Source organism: Microcebus murinus, chromosome 19 (assembly GCF_040939455.1).
Source record: "Microcebus murinus isolate Inina chromosome 19, M.murinus_Inina_mat1.0, whole genome shotgun sequence".
Lineage (NCBI taxonomy): Eukaryota > Metazoa > Chordata > Mammalia > Primates > Cheirogaleidae > Microcebus > Microcebus murinus.
Window position 1 is genome coordinate 34,843,808 of NC_134122.1, and position 20,807 is coordinate 34,864,614.

Sequence of the window (20,807 nt, forward strand, 5' to 3'; positions counted from 1 at the left end):
CAGACATGTGTGCACCAGGTTGTCATTGAGGTATTAGCAAAGATGCAAAAGTGAATTTCATTGATTTTAGTAGAGGGGGGGGATAAAGTTTCCAAAACTAAAATTGTATCCTGTTAATTGTGTCAGAGGTCTGCCTGCAGGCGGAGGCAGCCGCCTGCCTTTCTGTACTCATTTCTCCCTCTCTTCAAGGTCAAGACTTTGCATCAGTTTGTAACATACTAGTGTGAAATTAACCTTTAACCCTTTATAATAACAAAATTCCGCTCTACCTAGTCAGTGATATGCTGTTCAACTTGGGCTACAAGTTACCTCTCAAGGTCAATAGTGAAAAGTAATTCTCAGAACCACTCTACCTTTTTAAAAATCTACTACAGCCCTTACTAAAAAAAAAAAAAAAAAAAAATGAGATGTACCTCTCATGTTGATCATGGTTCTCAGATTTTAAAGTAAGGTATTTTGCTATGTGTGGATTTTGGTTTCCCCACCCTACCCCCCAAATCTCATTTCTAAGGTAAAAACACCAGTTTTGTGCCAGAGTCTCCCAGGATGAACACATATTGCATTTCCAAAGGCATGTTGCCTTCAAACTATTAACAGGGAAAGAAATTAAAAGGCATTAGGGATGGGATGGCCACACCCTCGAAATCAAATTTACCTTCTTGGAATTGCGGCTTATGTGCAAGGTTATATATACGCAGGGTTTTTATGATGGCCATGTTAAATACCTCCTGTACGGAGTTAAAATGATGGTAATTTTAAAACTCTTTCACCCCAATCTGCTCTTCACTAATCCCTCAGACCCTGATCTGTCCCCTCTAGGTTGCAGCAAATCTCTAGTGCCTCCCCAAACAGACTGGTAGGTCATTTAATAAATTAGACCATTTCCCTCACTCGCAATTATCCAATCACACAGAAACTACATCTGGGCAAGAAAGTGTCTCTCCTGGTGTTGAAATAGGCCTTTCCAGGCCATCTTACTGATTGAATATGTAGATTGCAGTTCATTAGTGGAGTTCTTCATATGTATGCAAATCAGGCTGTTAACAACTCCAGCTTAATTGTTAGTTGTACTGCAGCTGATTGCTTTTCTTTCTTTCCTTCCTTTTTTTCCCTTCTCCTGGTAGACAAGCTTCGTGCCTAAACTTGAGCTCTTTTTTCCACAGGAGTTAACTTCCTGCTGTGGGGGGATTCATGGAAGTTGTGATTTCTTAAATAAAATAACTGGTGGTGTTTTCTGAATCCCTTCCCACTAGAAAGTAGTGACGGCGCCGGAAGTGGGCTTTTTATTGTTGGTAATTCAAAGGACAGAAGCCTACAGATAAAGTTAATATTAGTGACATTTAAGAATAGGGGGTGGGAATAGGAAAGACAAAGCAGAATTACTCTGGAAATCATTTAATAGTAGATCTGTGTGGTCCCTAAATTAGTTTCCCTTGTCCCATTTCCATCACTGCTAATGAGTAATTACTGAGTATAATTCCTTGTTATTGTGTGCCAGTTAAAATTTAGAGAGTTAGCTTAATGTCTGTAAAATACTTTGTTATTCTGATGAGAAGCACCTGATACTGCAAATTATAATAATGTTCACTTAAGCATTTCTTAGAATGTTTTGTGATCAAGCCAGGAAACAAGGACAGTCACTGCTGCTGCTTAATTCAGAAGATGAGAGGTTTCAGGGGCAGCATTTGCATGTGTTGCTTCTCTTTTTGAGTCCTGTGCTTTTGGTTGTGAAATGTGCTGGACCGTGTGGTCGTTGCTAAAGAGAGTAATCTCTGGTCAGAGCCCCTTGAGAAAATAGGGAGCTGGTTCTCAGGAGGACCATGTATAGTCACTGCGAAAATGAAGCTTATATTTCAGAGTGAAACAAATAAAATTTCACTTTTAGAATTTAGAAGGAAGGAAAGATCTTGCTTTTGTGTCACATGTTTTGTGCTTCCTAAGCTGTGGTTTAATTAATTTGTAGACATCCAACCCTATCGATGTCGCTGCTCGGCCTGGGACAGTCCCACACACTTTACTTCAAAAGGACCCAAGGGTACGTGCAAAGTCAGGCTTGGTCTCAGGTAACACCAGGGTGTGTGTGTTTGCACGGGACAGCCAATCCAGTGCTTGCACCTTCGTTAGCTCCTTGGAGTCACCTGCTGTTTCAGCTGTTCCTTCTAGTTTGTAGAAGAAAGTGCCAGTTACTCTTACAAAACAAAATCTCTCCTACACCACTGCAGCCCTGTAATGCAAGGGGACTGACTTGCCAGTGGGAGAAAAAAGGGACTTATGGTCTGAGCCCAGAAATTGGACACTTTTAGCCTGTATAGTTTCTACTTGACCAGTCTTCTCTGTCTATATCTCCTGAAGTTTCTCTCATACAAATGAAATAGCTGTAGAATGTATTGAATGGAAAAGCACTAAGCCTTTTCTTCCTGGAAGTCAGGCTGCATCTTGCCAGGGTTCAGGAAGTTACTATAGCACACAGCTCCTCTGGCCCTCTATTTTTAATGTGGTAGGGATCCTTTTGTGCTCTGGAGCTAAATAAAATATCCATTATGCTTTGGTTATGCTATTTATTCATAATTTATACCACTTCCTACTTTGAAAAAAGAATTTGAAGTTATATGATAGATATAATCTTGTCTCAATGATTCTTAACATTCATCTCTATAGTAAATGTGAAGAAATGATTATCTTTTACAATTTTGTCTTCTTCCCTGGGTAAGGGCAGTCAGAAAATGATAAACAAAGTAGGTAGAAGTTTAAGATGACTCAACTATCTAAGTATTTTACAATGTATAGTGAACTTCTTAAAAATGTCTAATACCTATAATATACAGTCATCAAAGGAAGGCTGTTGGTAAAGACAGCTTAATTCTACCTTATGTCTGAGAAGGGCAACCCTCCCAGATACCCTTTTGTGTCCAGCCTTAGAAGTCTATGGTCTGAAGGCCATTCTCCCTTAGATTTATCCAGTGTGGTTCGGAGATCAAGATAGTGAAACTCCTGATGTATAATGTGAGCAAGTCACGTTGCCAGAGGGCACATCGCTATTGATTAAACTTGTACAGGGGCTTGTCAGCCTGGATGTACCGAGGCTTGTGAAGTGGGGGAGGGGACTCTTGGCACTTTTGATAGTGTGAAAATGGGTTAATTATTCTCTAAAAGGGCTTCATTTAAAAGTAAAATTCTAACATTTTAATTTCCCCTCCTAATGAAGCACTACAAATTTGTTAATTAGAGCAATTGTTTGAGTGACAGGCGTGTAACCAAGTTGTCATTTTCTCTTCACAGTTGACAGATCCTTTCAGACCTATGTTAAGGGTAAGAAAGCTTCTTCTAGAACTGTTTTGCAACCTCTATTTGACTCCCTGTGGGTTAAAAATACAAGTCTGTTACAAGGAAATAAGCCATAGAAATGCTGGAATAAAATGTTGGGACGACAGTCCTTGGGTTTTTCAGGTAGTGTGGTCAAAAATGGCCTAATTTGTTTTACTTTGAGTGTTGGAGGAAGCCTGGCCCGTTGGCTTTTGTATAACAGATAGAATTCAGCTGAGTCAGATTCTTTTGTTAGCAGTTCTGGTAAAAGGTTTGACTAGTTGGAACTTTAGGGGAGAGACTTAAGGTATAGGCTGCAATTAGTCTCTTTCATACTTAGAAAATACATATTTGGGTCATATTTTGGCTGGTGACCTCCTCATTCTGCACTAAGTAATAGCTATTTGCCATAGCTGTTCTACCTATTTCTAAGGTGCAGGCAATGGAATACTGTAAGCATTGGTGTGTTAACATCTGGCTTAAAGCAAATTGGTCTTGAGGTCTAGAGAGTGGCCAGCAGATGACCTCTGAATTCTGCAGACTTACCTGGTGGGTGGCAGAGGGAGACAGATGATGGATTGTTGGATGGAAGATGGATGGACAGTAGATTTCCTGCTATACTTAACTCATTTCTGGTGCATATAATCAGATAATTTGATTTCTCCAAAGGGAAAAAGGAGGATTGTGTCATCACTTAGGTGAGGCAGTATATTATTTGTAATTTCAAATGACCCATAATTTCATTGCAAAACAAGAGAACTGACCCCAGACTTGCATTTAAGTATATATTTCAGAAACAGCTCTTTACTGTAGAAACCAGAAGCACTGTCTTTTGCTGTTGTAGAAAGGGATATGTTTTCTTCTCATCCATCCAGTAGTTACTGAGCATGTACTCTGAGCTTATGGGTAGATCAGTTTGCAGGAATGAAGTAGAGAGAGGTGGTTCCTACTCCCTAGCTGGTAGAAGAGAATATACTCGCAGTTACTCCACTGCTTATAAAGCAAGTAAAATAATTTGAGAGATATGGATTGATATAGATTCCCCAAAGGTGGAGGAGGGAGGGACTTTGCAAAGGCCTTAGAGTTAGGAAGGGATGAGTTCTTTTCTTCCTTTTCTTTTTTCTTCTTTTTTTTTTTAACTTAAAAATGAACAGTGCCCAGCAACATGAATGGGTGGTTGACTCTTAGCATTTTTGGAAACTGGGCTTAAATAAAAATGTGGTGAGTGTCTCTGTACCGCTTTGTGGGTTAAAAAAACAAACAACAGGCTTGAGGGAGGTTAGGACAGGTTCTGTCCCCTTTCTTGTTTTGATTTTATTCACTGACATCCACTAATTAGCTCTTCTGAACAGCTGATTTGCATTATAGTATGGCAGCATTTGTTAAGTAGGGTTTCCTACTCTACCAGGTCTGCCAGCTGGCTCCAGAAAAGAGAGAGAGAAGAGACACAAAGTGGGATTCAGGCTTTAACCATCTTGTCCTTGGTAACTGGGGAGGTCCTTGTCAAGTACGGTTGTCTGAGTAGCAGCCCACGTGGGAAGAGAAGGGAGCTGTGACTGCCTTATGACTGGGCGCTGAATCGCTGATGTTGGAAGGCACTTGGAGAGTACAAAGCACGCCTGTTTCATGAGAAAAGCCTCTGCAGCCAAAACTCTGCGGAAAGCTTTGGGGAAATTGAAGGTGGTTTTCTCTGAAATGTCTTCCTTCTGACCATGTTGTTCTTTCTTGTTCCAGAAACCAGGGAAGTGGTGTGCTATGCATGTTCATATCGCCTGGCAGATCTACCACCACCAACAGAAAGTCAAGGTCAGTCCGACCTTCCTGGTTTCAGGAGGAGGGGGCAAGGCATGCAACTGTGTGGTCTGATCCAGAGAAGCTGATGAAGGAGGCATTCAAAACAGATGCTCAGGACAGTAGTCAGGAAGGATCAAGCCCCTCTTGGAAAAGCCACTGGGAAGTCTTAGTAGTAATCAGGGAGACCCCAGTACAGTTACAAAACAAAAGCAAACTGACAACTCCCTAGTGTTTTTTTCTTTTGTATGATTTTATCATCTTAGTGATCCAAAGGGCTTAAATATGGATTAAGTAAAGGTTTTGGAAATATAATTATAGTGACCAAGAATTAGAATATAGAAATTCTTAGTATCTGGAAAGAGTTGTAAATGAATGTTGGTTTGTTTTTTTAATAACAATTGGCACATTCATTTTATTTTATGGCTTTGGAAAAATGAAAGAGTAATTTATGCCCTATACAAAGTTGCTGTTCAACTTGCATTCAATGGTTGTTATTAAAAACTACTCTTCTGGAAGTGGCATTTGGTTTGCAGTGACCTTCCATTGGTCTCCTCATGCCCAGTTCCAGGGTGTTAGAATATAGTCAGTACTTGCCAGAACCACCTTCTGGCCGGTTACCTTACCCAACTGTAGGTGACTTTTTTGTTTATATTTTCCTCACACAGACTAATATATTCTATGCTTTATTAAAACTTTTATGACACAATAGGGAAGAGATCAAGAACTTCAACAAGTGACCTGATATAACATCAGTGCTTGACTTAGGGAACAAAGTAACTGACAAGTCCAGATTATACAGTCTGTGTAACTATGCCTGAAGAAATGGGAGAAAACAAGCAATCAAGTAATTGGTTAAGAAAGCTTAAGCTTCACTTCCTCCATTTCTCCATGAGCTAGCTTTTAGTCCTGACAGCATTTGGGAGCCAATACAATAGTAGTATAAGATGTCAATAAGCCAGGAGAGAGCACTATTCATCACAGAAGGAAAATGTTTTTAAAAAGGTTAAATGATTTTTAAAATAAAACAACCCAAGTTCCAGCCACTCTGGAGGCTGAAGAAAGGAGGATCCCTTGAGCCCAGGAGTTGAGTCCAGCCTGAGTGATGTAAGAGACCCTGTTTGTAAAAAAAAAAAAAAAAAAGAAAGAAAGAAAACTCAAAGGTTAAGCAAACCTCAATAAATGAGGCAACTAAGATATTTTACTTTGGTTGCCAAATACCTGTTCTTTCTCATAACATCCCATCGGTGAGTTTTGCTCACTTTTACTTTATTGTTAGGTGAGGTTTAATTAGAATCCTTATGGTTTAGCTTTGTTAGAAAATGTATGTGTTGTGAAGAGCTAACTAGGTTTTGATGATTAGTCCAATTCACTTTTTGTTCTGGATGATGTGGTTAGCGGAACAGTAGGTAAAACATGTCTTCCTTGTAACTCATTTGGTTAAAAGCAGTGAAGGATGTTGCATGTACCACTCTAGCAACTTCTTTTCCATAAAAGTGTCCCTGATGACTTAAATTTCCATTATCCCAATTTCAATTAGACCTTTTGAACATGAGCTTAACTCTGTTCATCTCCCCTTTTCAGCAAACTACTTGCAGTCCCCAAGTGCCATTTCACTTCATGGACCTAAGTTGTGGTTAATGGAACTGTGCTGTGTACCATACGATATTAGCACTAAATAATTTGGCAACCAAATTAAAGGAGGTACTCAAGATTTTTATAGATTTATAGTGAATTAGAAGCTTGGTTTTGGGATTTTGCTATTATGGCAGGACTTTAATTATAGCATTCCCTATAGATTTGAGAAGAAATTGCATCACCCCCTCTCTCTTTAACATTCATTTACTTGTTCTTTTAGTCATTCACTCAATATCCATTGAGAGAGCTTGCAGGTTCTTTACTGGGCCAAGCTGAGTGTACTCATCTTTCCTGTCGTCTAGTTCCTTAGAGCTCAGTAGTGAAGATTGTCGTGTACGTAAAAAGTAACATTAGTGCTATATGCTTCCACTTGGGTGCATGGGTGCATTTCAGTTTAAATGTGGGTGATGGATGAGTGGGATGTTGACCTTCAGCGATAAGGGGATGACCAACTTCCCTCCTCTCGACTCTCACACCACACTGTGCCAATCTGTGTCCCTCCTCATCAGCTCTCTCTGTTGTTGAGCAGGGCAAGGATCCCTCAGGACATGAGGTGAGGGAGGGATGGAGCCAAAGGGACAGAGAGTGTCAGATGAGTCCCGGAGACTGAAGGAGTGAGCTTTAGAAGCAGGCTGAGGGCAGTGAAGCTCAGGAGACTGGACAGCAAAGAGGTGACAGTGAGGTCAGGGCAAGTCTGGGCTTCAGATGTCAGACCATGGGAACAGTGCTGCCAGCAAGGTGTGACTCTGGTGCAAAGAGAAGGCTGTCCATAATCAAGGGGGTGGGTGACTTTGAAAGCATGGTGTGGAGAGATCTCTGGCCCAGAGAATGGTGCCGGAGAAGGGATCAAGGGGAGGAATATGGACCAGTTTCTACATCCTTAGAGGAAGGTGAGCGGGAAGGTTTGCCTGAGAGTAGATGAGAAAGAGGAAGCAGCGATTTCAGACACTGGTGAGGACATCACAGAGGAAAGTCTTGGTGGGTTACTGGCTGGACAGATGCCCTCCTCTTCCTCTGCTCATTGGAGGTGGTAGGAAAAGAAAAGGCCTCTGTTAGGTAAATTAATGACCCTACTTTGTTTTTGTTTGGCTCTTTAATATGTAAAAACAATCATTTGAAAATTAACTTGGAGGCATGCAAATATTTCTTCATAACTTTCACTTACTAATGTACTGTGATCTATTAGTGTATAGCAAAGAGTCATTAAACAATTAATTTATATAGAACATTATTCGTGCAGAATTCCTAATAAAATGAGCTTTAAAATACTATTATTTTGAATCTTGCTAAAATGGAGCAAAAGATTAAACTACTACTTTGGGAGTAGTGTAGCGGTTGGAATAAATAGGACATGGTTTTCCTTCTCAAACTATACAACCTCAGAGAGCAGACACTTGTTTTGCCACTTGACATCTCCCGTGAGAAAAGCAGGTACTGCCAGCAGGGGTGGTTGACCGTCTTAGGCTGATCTGCTGTTTGGCACTTGAAGGGTAAGGATGTGTGGATTGGTGCATTCTTGCAGCATTGTAAACTTGAACCTGGCTGGGGCCACAGAGTTTATTCTGTCTGTCTCAGGCTCTTCGTTAATGTCTTTCTTCCCTGCCATTTGTCTTGGGATTTCATCTTCTGCTCTTCCCCTTGCCGCTGTAGAAACAGATGCAGTCGGACCCACATAAGCTGGACTTCGGACTGAAGCCTGAGTTCCTGAGCCGCCCTCCGGGCCCCAGCCTCTTTGGAGCCATCCACCACCCCCATGACCTGGCGCGGCCTTCTACTTTGTTCTCTGCCGCTGGTGAGTTTGGGGAAGGGCAGAGCTAAGAAATGTAGTTTTTTGGTAGCTAAATAAATTATGTTTGGGCTCCGTGCTGCCGCTCAGTCACTACCTAAAAAAGTATAATTTATGCCAGCTTGCAGGGTAACATCAAAGCACATCTAGGGAGATGGACCCTTCTTCATTGATGCGCCCTTTTTCATTGACAAAGGAAAACATGTATCTTTTCCTCACAGGGACTCATATTGCTTTGGCTCCTCATTTGCTTCTGTGTTAAACCAGCATAACTCAGAAGCATGTCAGATGCCATTGGGAAAAAATCAGAAAGCTTACAAGGGCAGATTGGAAGGAAGCCAATACAAGGAACCATACAAGGTTGTTGTATGAACCATGCCAGGAACCATACAAGGTTGTTGCCAGGAACCATACAAGGTTGTGGTTGCCCTCACCGTCGGTGTCTACAGGGAACTCAGTCATTTTGCACCGTGATGCTCAGTCAGGCTGTGTTTTAGGGTCTGAGGATAAAGAAATACAATTACAACACTTGCTGGTTGTGTAGTCTGAGATAATTTCATCTTTTCTAAAGCCTTTTCTAGTGCACAGTCCCTGGCACAGAGCTCTGCCCAGTTAATACTTATACATGATGGCATCGAGCTCATTCTCATAATGAGCTTCATAACTTCATACCGCTATGTTAAGTAGAATTTCCTTTTCTGAGTCAAGGGACTCCCATTTCTGATCCTTAAGGAACAAGTTTCGCATCCATCCTGCCTGCTGCCTGCCCAGCCTTTTATCCAAGACTCACTTTTGGTGGACCTATAGCTCTTCTATTCAGGAAGAGAGAAACAGCTATGTTGCAAGAAATCATCATTTTTTTTTTTTTTTTTTTTTTTTTTTTTTTTTTTTTGAGACAGAGTCTCACTTTGTTGCCCGGGCTAGAGTGAGTGCCGTGGCGTCAGCCTAGCTCACAGCAACCTCAAACTCCTGGGCTCAAGTGATCCTTCTGCCTCAGCCTCCCGGGTAGCTGAGACTACAGGCATGCGCCACCATGCCCGGCTAATTTTTTTTTATATATATATATCAGTTGGCCAATTAATTCCTTTCTATTTATAGTAGAGACGGGGTCTCGCTCAGGCTGGTTTTGAACTCCTGACCTTGAGCAATCCGCCCGCCTCGGCCTCCCAAGAGCTAGGATTACAGGCGTGAGCCACAGCGCCCGGCCAAGAAATCATCATTTTAATGGGCCTTGTGCCAAAGCAATTGAATCACCCTTGAGGGTAGATAGAATTTACTAAGGTCTCAGGTTTTTCTCTGTCAGTTCTATCTAGGGACATATTTGAAGGCTGTTACCATGGCACCTAGGCTCTGAGACAGGGCTACATTAAGAGCAATTTTTGGAGAAAAATAAAAAGATTTCTCCCTGGCTTCCATTTGAGCCAAGTGGATGAATTGGCTTCTTTTGCTTCAATAATTCTGGAACTACAAGGCACCCCTGGGGACCCTGGGCTGAGCGAAGCTCTGGGCTTCATTGAAGCATTAATTAGCCCATACTACACAGACAGGACGTGGCCACAGTTTTATTTAGCTGCCAACAGTGCTGACGCCTAATGAATGTCATCCTGGAGTATATTCACTTTTTGGAGGTGGGTATCAGTCTCACACTTCCCAGGTGGAGAATAAGCCCCCATTTAGAGCTGGGTAGATAATCCCTCAGGTGCCTTCAAATTCTAAGATACCACAACCATGACAATGTTCCTCCTGTAGCGTGGCGCTTCCTCACAAGCCAGGCCCACGAGACCTGGCAGTCAGGAGCAGCAATCCAAAACATAACTTGAGTTATTATTAATAGGATTGAGAGAGGGACGGCCCTCCTGCATTTCACCTGTTTTCCTAAGGGAGTTTATATTTGTTGATAGGCACTTAGACAAAATGCAATGGATTATGAAACAGTCATTAGAAAATTCATTTATCCAGGGCCTGTTTATACTTCCATTCTGGAAGGTAATCCTTTTTAGAGTAAGCAATGTTGGATTTTGCCCAAAATGGTTATTTGGTAAAACTTTAACTGGTAGGTCTAACTTGCACATACTGGTTAGATTCAGCTGCTTTCATCCTGCTGTTGGGTGCTAACCCCTGCAGTAAACCAAGGCTTCTTCAGATGACTGTGGCAAATGCCTCATCCAGAGCAAAGCCTACCTCCCAGAGAACCTGCCTGCTCAGCTCCTAGCTTTGCATTAAGCCAGCATGGTGCCCTAAGCTTTTGGAAATATTGTCCTTTGCTGATTCACGTAAATACACTTTCTTTCTCTCCCTCTTCCCTTCCTTTCTCATCTTCCTTCAAGAAGGCATCTGAGGCATCTTAAACAAATACATATTGGACAAAATACAAAGTAGAGGAGGAAATGTGGATAAAGGGAAAACCAAAAGAAAGAAGACCACTAAGTTAAACCCGAGTTCTCTGGCAAGCAAAACAAAAACTTAGTTATAAGATTTTTAGTGTCCACAAACTTACGAATAAGCCAGGTTTTCCTGGCAATGAAAACTGACAGGCACCAGAGGACTTCATTTCCTGTAACCTAGTGTAACTCACAGCGAGTTTCATAGGGTTAGACCTCATCATACCAGCAGTGTGGGTGCACAAGCACGAACACACTCTCCAGAAAAGGGGATTGTGTGAGGGCCCAGAGCACTGCAGCCCAGATCTGCAGCGTCAGGACAGCCACTTCAGAGCCAAGGATGATAAAGTGTCTGAATTTGTCCCCTGAGATGCTTCATGAGATGCTTCATGAAGAAAGTATTCCATGACCAAATGTCCCCCTCAGAGAATGAATAAGCTATAAGCATATTAATGGCTCCAAGGAGTCCTTCAGTAAAGAACCTTGCTTAACAGTTTTTAATCCAGTATTTCTCCAAACTTAATTTGGTTAGTTATAGGCCCTCCCTACCCCCACCCCTGGCAATTATCTCCATGTTGATAATACTATGTGTCATTTGCTTAAAAAAGGAACATCTCTTTTTGGTGGTTGGCCAGCCACGCTGGGAAAGAGAAAAGGTGGTGATTTATTTTCTTCTTCTCAACAAAAACATTTTCTCTACCTGATGTCTTGCCAGCAGGGCACTGTGTACGCCTAAGCCAGGACCTTACTTTAACATACTTTCTCTTGGGGCACTTAAACAACAGGAGCTAGTTGCTTTCCAGAAGTAGGCTGTTGGTAAAATCTGATTTTGTTATGTTTGACTCAATAGGTGCTGCACACCCGTCTGGGACTCCTTTCGGGCCACCTCCTCACCACAGCAACTTCCTTAACCCTGCCGCTCACCTTGGTGAGTTGCCCAGCAACGATGGGATGGACGTCTGTGTTTCAGACATGTTTGCTCTGTTTGCCATGCTCCTGCTGCACCTCTAGCAAGCTAGCGATGGTCCTGGCACCTCACTTACTGCTTAGGAAGATGGTCTTATTCTTTTAGGACCTTCAACACATGCTGTCCTATCTTCAAGATTTCAGTGTCTCTTCCAGCACATTCTTTTGGTGGCAGATCTGCATGCAATAGTGGTTCTGTGCAAAGTTACTGATGGTGCCACAGGGAAAGCCATTCCTTGGTATCTCAGGGAATCTGAGTTTACAGTAGCCTGTTCTTGCCCATTGGAAAAAGACCAGGGCCTCTGGCCTTTTAGCTAAGGTCACCTCCAGGAGGTGGAAAGACAGAGAGGATGATGTTACAAGGAGGCAGTACCTTTGTTTTGTTACTTCACATTTCACTTCCCTGTTAATTTGTCTCTTCCTAGCAAAGGTGCCTGCTTTTTGTGGCCTTTATTTATTTGTTGTTTTCTGCAAGTGTCCAGGCAGATGCAAGCAATGGTATGCATGCTGTGATGTGGCTCAGCCATGGCCCGTATCAGGGCCATTATTGCAGTGGCACACTCAATACCCTTATTTCCTGCTGTCAGGAACCCCCTTTCTTTCCAAATGGTATGCACAGATCCATCCTGCTAGATAGGCATGCCTTCACAAGTTTAGCATTGAGAGGCTTAAGATGTGTCATTTCTGTTTCGGTAGAACTGGCATGGCGCATTCCTGGAGGAGGAGGGACTGGGCAGGAAGGCAGCTTAGACCATCATGGCTTGGGTGGTGTCCCCACTGGGCAAAAGAGGAGGGATGCATAATGCATAGTTCTGGAAAAATACAGCCCTCATAAATATGTTGCTAACCCAAGGCCTAAATCCAAGTGCAATGAAAACCTTGTACACAATCCGGTAGGAGAAGTGGGGCAGACCGGGTCTGGCCATAGGGAAGGGAGGATCCTGCATTGCTTGCCCCAGCTCCCAGGAGGCTTTGTGTTCCTCACACAGCAGAATCTGTGACCATTTCCTTCCTTCCAATCTTGTTTGCAGAGCCTTTTAACCGGCCGTCTACGTTCACAGGCCTGGCAGCAGTTGGTGGCAATGCCTTCGGGGGACTTGGAAATCCTTCAGTTAGTGAGTACCTTTAACTTTTAAAAGTCTGCTTTGGATTGTTTATCTCCTCTAATCTGATATGGCTCAAGAGCTTTCTAGATCAAAGGAAACAAATTTAGGTTATGTCATAGCAAAATCAGTCATAATCAATGGAGTTAGGTAAAAGCGTGCAAAACCACCATTTTAAGGACAGCCCACTGTTGACATGTTACCGAGGGTCGGGGTGAGGGTGTGACGTAGTAGATCACTACAGAAAGTTTACTCATCCATAGCCTGTCTCTGCTATCCGGGACCTTGGCCACAACTCACAATATTTAAATTTCATCTCGCCTTTGCACTACTGGAATTGAAAAAGGCATGACCAATAATAGCAGGAAAACAATACCAGGCTTGGTGTAACGAAGAGTTGGTGGTGACATTTTCTTCTCCATAATCTGGGAGGACTGTGCAGTTCTAGTCTCTTTAGATTAGGAGAAGAGTTGTAACCCTGCTCATGTTCTGAACATTATTTAGTCACTGAATATGCAACTTGTTTTCTTTTAAGCCACATAACATGTATTCCTGGGATGGGAGACCTAAAATGTAACTGAGCATACCATCCCAATTCCATCTCTGTTTAAATTAGAGCAAGGAGACCAAGGAGAGCATCTGTGTAGGTCACGGCCCCGTCTGGTCTCTGATAATACTTGCTCTCGTTTGCTAAAGTTACAGAAAGAGTCCCAGGGCTGTGGTGGGTAGGTGGAGGAAACCGTGAGTTTCCTCTAAATTCAGAGTTATTATACAAAGTCACAGCATCGTCATATACCCTTCTGTATGCTTGAACTTCTGCATGCACCAGATTTGTTTAATGAGGTCATCTTGACACCTGTTTGGTCCCTTTCCTTTTTAGTCTCCCCTGCCCCATCTTTGCTTTTGGTTAAAAAAAAAAAAAAAAAAAAAAGCTGTGAGCTACCTCTCCAGTGTAGGACAAGAGTTCCTCTAATGAATTTGTTAATCTCCTTTCCTTTTCCAGCTCCCAATAATATGTATTCATTTTAACTCTGAATGCTGTTAAAAGTTTTTTGGTAAGTACCTTCATTACAGCAGATTATATAATTTCTCTTAAACCTTTTTGTTCTCCACTTCACCATTTCAGCACCCAACTCAATGTTCGGCCACAAGGATGGCCCCAGTGTGCAGAACTTTAGCAACCCTCACGAACCCTGGAACCGGCTGCACCGAACGCCTCCGTCGTTCCCGACCCCTCCGCCCTGGCTGAAGCCAGGGGAGCTGGAGCGCAGCGCGTCCGCTGCAGCTCATGACAGAGATAGAGATGTAGATAAACGAGACTCATCTGTTAGTAAAGATGACAAAGAAAGGTACGGAAAGAAACCGCTCTCGAGTCCCAATGGGGGAGCCTGCTCTGCGCCAGGTACCAGTGGGACCGGCCGCCCTCCCTCCCTGTCCCAGCCTTGAGCTTCAGCCGCCCCGTAGCATCAGCTCGTCCCCATAGCCAGTGCCGGCAGCCCTCACGGTCCCGGAGCGAACACCTTGTGGCCCGGAGATAACTAGAGCATAGCGACAGATTCCTGTCTCAGAAGCAGGTACACATTTAGCACATCCATGTCCCTGTGAGCGTTAGTGTCTCCTAATAGAAATCTTTTCTCTAAAAGACAGTGAGTTGGAGCTTCGGGCCAGACACACACAGCATGAATCAACACCATATTTGCTTTCAAGTTCGTGCAGTCCATTAAATCATCCATAGGTTTTTCCTCTCTCTTTCCCTCGCTTTCTTTTTGTTTTCTTTTAGAAAGCCATGTTTGCATTACCTCATCATATTTTTCTCAAATTTTGTTCAGACTCCAAGCCTGGGGCTCCCAGATGACTAATGAAATTGTACTAACCCAGATTTAGAGAAGCATCAACAAGCATTTTTGGTTTTCATTTTGGTTTGCTTTTGCCAGTGGATAATGAATTTTATTACCCGTGGTTATCTCTGTTCTTGGTAACCCATGCCTGAAAGAGAAGTAGCCTTAAAGAGGAAACATCTTAGTATTTTTTGTGGAAAATGTCATAAGCATTCTTGACAAAGTATCTCTTTTTTTCTTTCTTTCTTTAGGCTATTTTCAGTTTGAGTGAACTGATAAGCAGGCATGCACAAGATGGGCTTGACAGGAAATACCTAATAACAATATCCCAGGGCACTTAACTTTCAGATTTGATCCCAATCTTTAATTTAACTTTTCTGTGTATAGTGTGTGTATGTTTGTATGTGTATATCCTAGGAACTTAAAATAATTCAACTTTACAGGCTCTAAATGTGGTAGATCAGTCATCATAGGCCATCGTGCTGACTGATTTCTTTCTTATAAAAGAAAAAGACAAGTTTTCCTTCTAGGCAGCATGATAAATCTCCTACCCAATGGGAGGGTTGTTAGTGACTTTCAGCTCTGAGCTGTAACTGCCAAAGTGGACAAACCCTAGAGCCCGAGCTCTCTTTAAACAGTCATCATCGCTGAGTATGATGCAGAATCTGGCCAGGAAACCCATCCACATTTTTCTTGATGGAATAAAAATGGCCTCTTGGATTAAAGTGAAGAAACTTTATAGATAAAGTATACTCTTCCATTCTTCCCTTGAAAGTTACTCTTCTTAGCCTATCCTCTACAGCCCTCTACAACTTGCTTGTAGGGGAACCCTCCTTAATTCTATCACTGTGGCCACCCTGGTCTTCTCATCCTGCCATTGCTCAGCCAGCATGGTGTCCTGCCCCCTCCTCACATTGGCCGTGTCTGCCTTCGGTCTGTCCCTAAGACTTCCCTGATTCTTAGTCTTAACTCTTCAAGTTTCACCTTATTGTCATTGTGTCATTTTGTACTTTCTGCCCACTACTCTTGAGCCCCCTCCAAGACAGGTCTCTAAAGGTCTTCAGATTTTCATTCACAGATGCTCTCCAAAATTGTTCTCAATTTCCTCCGTGAGGTTTCTGTTTATAGACCTGCTTTTCCTACTGCCTTTCCTCTGTCTTTTCATCAGATTTTGGTTTTCTTACCCTACCTAATGCAGAAGTGCTTTTTGCAACCCAGAAGTCCTGAAATTGTGGTTTCCTTTCAAGCCTCCCTCATATGCCACATCTGGGAGATGGCATCAGCGTTATTTACTCTGAAATGGGTCATTTGTCCTTGTGAGGAGCCAATATGTACGTTAAACTCTTCTTTTCGCTGGCTCTGTGTTGCACGGCTGGAAGAAAAGTTGTCTTTGTGTTTGGGCTCTTGGAATGTTATTCCTAACACCAACTGACCCTGAGACTCTGACAGCTGGGCGGTCTTGCCACATCACTGCCTTATTGATCACGCTGGGCCATTCTGGCTTCCTGCAAAAGCTCTGCCTCTGTGATCTTGACTGGGGCTCTTACACGCAGAGAGAATCATTTCTCCCCTCAGACTGTCCCCTCACTTGCGTCCCTAGTGTGCCACTCCCATTAAGCTTCCTCTAAAATCTAGGTAAGTAAGGTCAGGGTGGCTGGCTTTGCCCTCCCCAGGGCTTGTCCGCTGCCTGGTGACCGAGGGAGCCAGACCCAAACCTGTCCTCCTCACACCGCCATTTCACCGGCAGCCCCCTGCCAGGCCGGCAAGCCCATTTCATTTGCGTCCTTGTTTCCCTCTTTTCTCCACAGGGAAAGCGTCGAGAAAAGACACTCCAGCCACCCTTCACCAGCACCTATCCTCCCGGTGAACGCCCTGGGACATAACCGCAGCTCCACGGAACAGATCAGGGGTCACTTGAACGCCGAGGCTCGTGAGAAAGACAAACCCAAAGAGCGGGAGAGAGACCACGCGGAATCCCGCAAGGACCCGGCGGCCGACGAGCACAAGGCCAAGGAGGCGCACCTGCCGGAGAAGGACGCGCACGGCCGAGAGGGGCGGGCCGCGGGCGAAGAGGCCAAGCAGCTGGCCCGGGTGCCGTCCCCCTACGCGCGGACCCCCGTGGTGGAGAGCACCAGGCCCAACAGCACCTCGAGCCGGGAGGCTGAGCCGCGCAAGAGCGAGCCAGCCTACGAGAACCCCAAGAAGAGCTCAGAGGTCAAGGTGAAGGAGGAACGGAAGGAAGACCATGACCTGCCTCCGGAGGCACCACAGACCCACCGGTCTTCGGAGCCACCTCCTGCAAACTCCTCGTCCAGCGTGCATCCGGGGCCCTTGGCCTCGATGCCCATGACCGTGGGGGTGGCCGGCATTCACCCCATGAGCAGCATCACCAGCCTGGACAGGACTCGAATGGTGACCCCCTTCATGGGCATCAGTCCCATCCCGGGTGGAGAGCGCTTCCCGTACCCCTCTTTCCACTGGGACCCCATACGGGACCCCTTGAGGGATCCTTACCGAGAACTTGACATTCACCGGAGAGACCCGCTGGGCAGGGACTTTCTGCTAAGGAACGACCCGCTGCACCGTCTCTCGACTCCCCGGCTGTACGAAGCTGAGCGCTCCTTCCGGGACAGGGAGCCTCACGACTATAACCACCACCACCACCACCACCACCACCCTCTGTCTGTGGACCCTCGGCGGGAACACGAGCGAGGAGGCCACCTGGATGAGCGGGAGCGCTTGCACATGCTCCGAGAAGACTACGAGCACACGCGGCTCCACTCTGTCCACCCCGCCTCCCTGGACGGACACCTGCCCCACCCCGGCCTCATCACCCCGGGACTCCCCAGCATGCACTACCCCCGCATCAGCCCCACCGCGGGGCACCAGAACGGACTCCTCAACAAGACCCCCCCTGCGGCGGCGCTGAGCGCGCCTCCCCCGCTCATCTCCACGCTGGGGGGCCGCCCGGTCTCTCCCAGAAGGACGACTCCTCTGTCGGCAGAGATAAGGGAGAGGCCGCCTTCCCACACGCTGAAGGATATCGAAGCTCGGTAAGGCGCGAGTAGGCTCGGAAGGGAGGGAGGAGCCCTGCGCAAACCCGACGAGAGACTTGGGAGAGCCACAACTCCTGCACCGGGACGGACTGGGGCGAAGCCCCCACCTCTTCCCCTTGTAAAAATTGTATAGATCAGTGCAGATTTTGAAATGTTTTGTATATTATATGTTGAGATTTTTCAGATCTTTTAGCCAAGTCATATGTTCTCATGTCTTCTACTCTTTTTGTTTCTCGTATAAAACTTTTTGATTTGAACCAAAACTGAAGATGACAACACACACCAATTTGATGATAACTGGGGGGTGGGGGGAGTCCACACCATCCATCATGCAAAGCTCTTTCAGACGAGAAGGGAAGGCCGTGTACATAGTTCTGTAAAGAAAGATTGCTCATGAGCTAATGGTTCATATATGCAAAAGGGTAAGATGAAAGCTTTACTTTGTACAAATGTAAATAGATAAAGATTAAGTAACATAATACATTAATACTTCTTAAAATGTGCTATTTGCAAACTTAATATCAGTGAACACAGTCTGCTAAGGCTGTGTTCCCATATATTGTTATAGACAGCTAAACCCTTCAACTATGCAATGAATGTTAGGGCTTTTCACAAAAGCCCACCTAACTCAAAGGAGCCTTTTCAAATCCATTTACAACATACTTAAGGTCATATTTTCCCTGAACAAGCACTTACGTGATATGACTCTGTTTTCCTTGCTTGTTTTTTTTCAAACGGAGAAACATCCTATTTTGCAAATTGGACCCCAGGCTGGAACTTTGCATCTGAAGTTGCTGCTTGTGGGCTTTGGGGGAAAGTGCAGCCCTGGAAAGGTAACTGAGGACACAAACAACCAGTGCCAGGGAGGATGGGATTTGTCAGATGCCAGAATCAGGGGATGGGTGGTGGTGTCTGTCAGACACAAACAGGTCGCCAGAATCTTGTCACCATCAGTCACGTGACTTCACACACACCTCATGTGGGAACCATGCCTTTTTTAGTGTGTCCTGTTTCATATCTGTACACACTTCCTCGTTTTGTAATGAGATTGAATTACACCCAAACAGATCCTGAAAGAAAGCTTCAAGTTTTCTCAGATGATGGATATGTTTTCACGGTATTCAATAACTGATAACGTTAAGGTGCACATTTCCCAATGTGACTCACTGTATTCCAGTTGGTAATAAAGTCTGGGAATAGTTGTAACAGGTCAACCTGTGGAGCCATCGAGAGTTACAGAGGGTGAAAGGTGGCAGAGAAAAAGTCTTGTGTGTGCGTGCGTTTTTGAGTTTGCATCAATCTTAATGTCTCTTCATAATACTTTTATAATACATTAAGCCTCTTGTCTACATATTTGGAGAGAATATGACTTTACTAGCAGAGAAATACAATATATCTTGTCTACTGGACTGTAAAATATATGTATGAAATAAAATTAGTTCCATTTGGTCTTCTAGTATATTAAAGTGCTATCTGACGTTGTTATCCTGTTTTTGCAAAAAAAAAAAGTTAACTACAGACCATTGTTTCTAATAAGCAGAGAGATCTATTTTAGTAGTAAACTGAAGGTTTAGTTGTGAGCTTCAGATTTTGTGAACTCCAGATGTTGTGCAGTGTTTTTTTTTTTTTTAAAGACAACAGCTAAAAAGAAAAAAAAATCCAAGGAATATGTACACTGGAACTGTAGTGGTAGCTTTCAGTATTGTAAAGAGATTGTTCTATACAGACCTTTTTGCTGTTTATCCTGTATGTAATAAAGTCCTTTCTAGATCCTATGTGAAAAGAAAAGTGAAGCAACTGAATCTTCAGCATGTTCTCATCGGCGGAGCCTTCTTGTGTAATGTAAACTGTGCCATGTTATTAAAAAATGTGAACTAAGCTTCCAGCTGCTTGTCTGTGTGAGATGGCCATCATTACCTTAGGGAAGAAGCCATATGTGCAAGACCGGGCTCTTGAAAAGAAACACCTGGAACCCAGCCCGTGTGAGAACAAGGCTCACCTGCGGTGGCTGGCCACACTACCTAACTCAGCAACCCACGGTTAGTTTCGGTATTCATTTGCGCCCCACACAGTCAGCTGTGGATTTTTTGTTTGTTTGTTTGGTATGTTCTAAACAAATCACTGTAAAAGTCATGGAAAGGTCCTTATGGATTTTGTAGATGGACGGACGCGTGGGCCACGTTAGTAAGTATCCTTTGAGTCTCTGGCCTACTTCGAAACTTAAGCACTTGCTTTAGCAGCGCTGACAGGAAATCTGATTTAGGGCCTGTGACTACGGTTTTCGCTTGTTTGTTCCTCTGCATTTCAATCTGTGGACTCAATCATATGTTACTTAAGACCTTCCAGATATTTTTTTCCTGTCTCAGCTTTCTCTGTGTCTTGTTGAATTACGTGGCATATTTCTCATCAGTTTGCAGACTTCTCCCTGTCCTCTAAAATCTGTTTTGTTTTGTTTTTTCAAGATGTAAAAAATTGTTAAATTTTCTTGTATCATTCTGATGAAATTGCTGTTTGGATGAGATCGTCTGGATTGGTGTTTGTATCTTCCTGGGCGGGGAGAGGCAGAAGCGGTCCAGGTTAGCAGGATTTGGGTGACTGCTGAGTGAACCAGAGATAGAATGAAGAGAAATCGGGGCTCTGGGTGTGACGGGAGAGACAAGGGCACTGGGGAAAAGACTCTGGGGTGGGGTCTTACAGACTGACGCTAGCGATGGGCAGAGCAGTGACAGCTTGAGTGGCCTGCTTCCCTCAGCACTGAACGTGAATGCTGGCCCCAGCCTGGAGAAAATAACCAAGAAAAACTAGTGGACTGGAAAACATGCTACATACCATGATTTTCCAGTCAGGCAAATCCTCAGAACCTTCCAGACGCTGTCGGTGGCAGAACTCACTGCCTTCTATTGTACACCTATTTTGATGTCACCATCTGCAATGTCGTAACGCAG

General features: G+C 44.0%; 1 protein-coding gene across 3 annotated transcripts in view; it reads left to right on the forward strand.

The window, feature by feature from the left end:
• The window catches only part of AUTS2 (activator of transcription and developmental regulator AUTS2), a 1,182,161-nt gene extending 1,162,420 nt beyond the window's left edge, over positions 1–19,741 (forward strand). For 2 of the 3 annotated variants that reach the window (XM_012764362.3, XM_012764369.3), the window contains 8 exons: positions 1,964–2,035; positions 3,280–3,309; positions 5,038–5,109; positions 8,383–8,524; positions 11,750–11,827; positions 12,897–12,980; positions 14,095–14,317; positions 16,615–18,910. In XM_012764362.3, coding sequence (XP_012619816.2) covers positions 1,964–2,035; positions 3,280–3,309; positions 5,038–5,109; positions 8,383–8,524; positions 11,750–11,827; positions 12,897–12,980; positions 14,095–14,317; positions 16,615–17,863 — 1,950 coding nt within the window. In that variant the 3' untranslated portion in view covers positions 17,864–18,910. Of the gene's footprint in view, positions 1–1,963; positions 2,036–3,279; positions 3,310–5,037; positions 5,110–8,382; positions 8,525–11,749; positions 11,828–12,896; positions 12,981–14,094; positions 14,318–16,614 lie in introns of all 3 variants that reach the window. The other variant, XM_012764364.3, reaches the window with a different exon arrangement.
• The last annotated feature ends 1,066 nt before the right edge of the window (positions 19,742–20,807 follow it).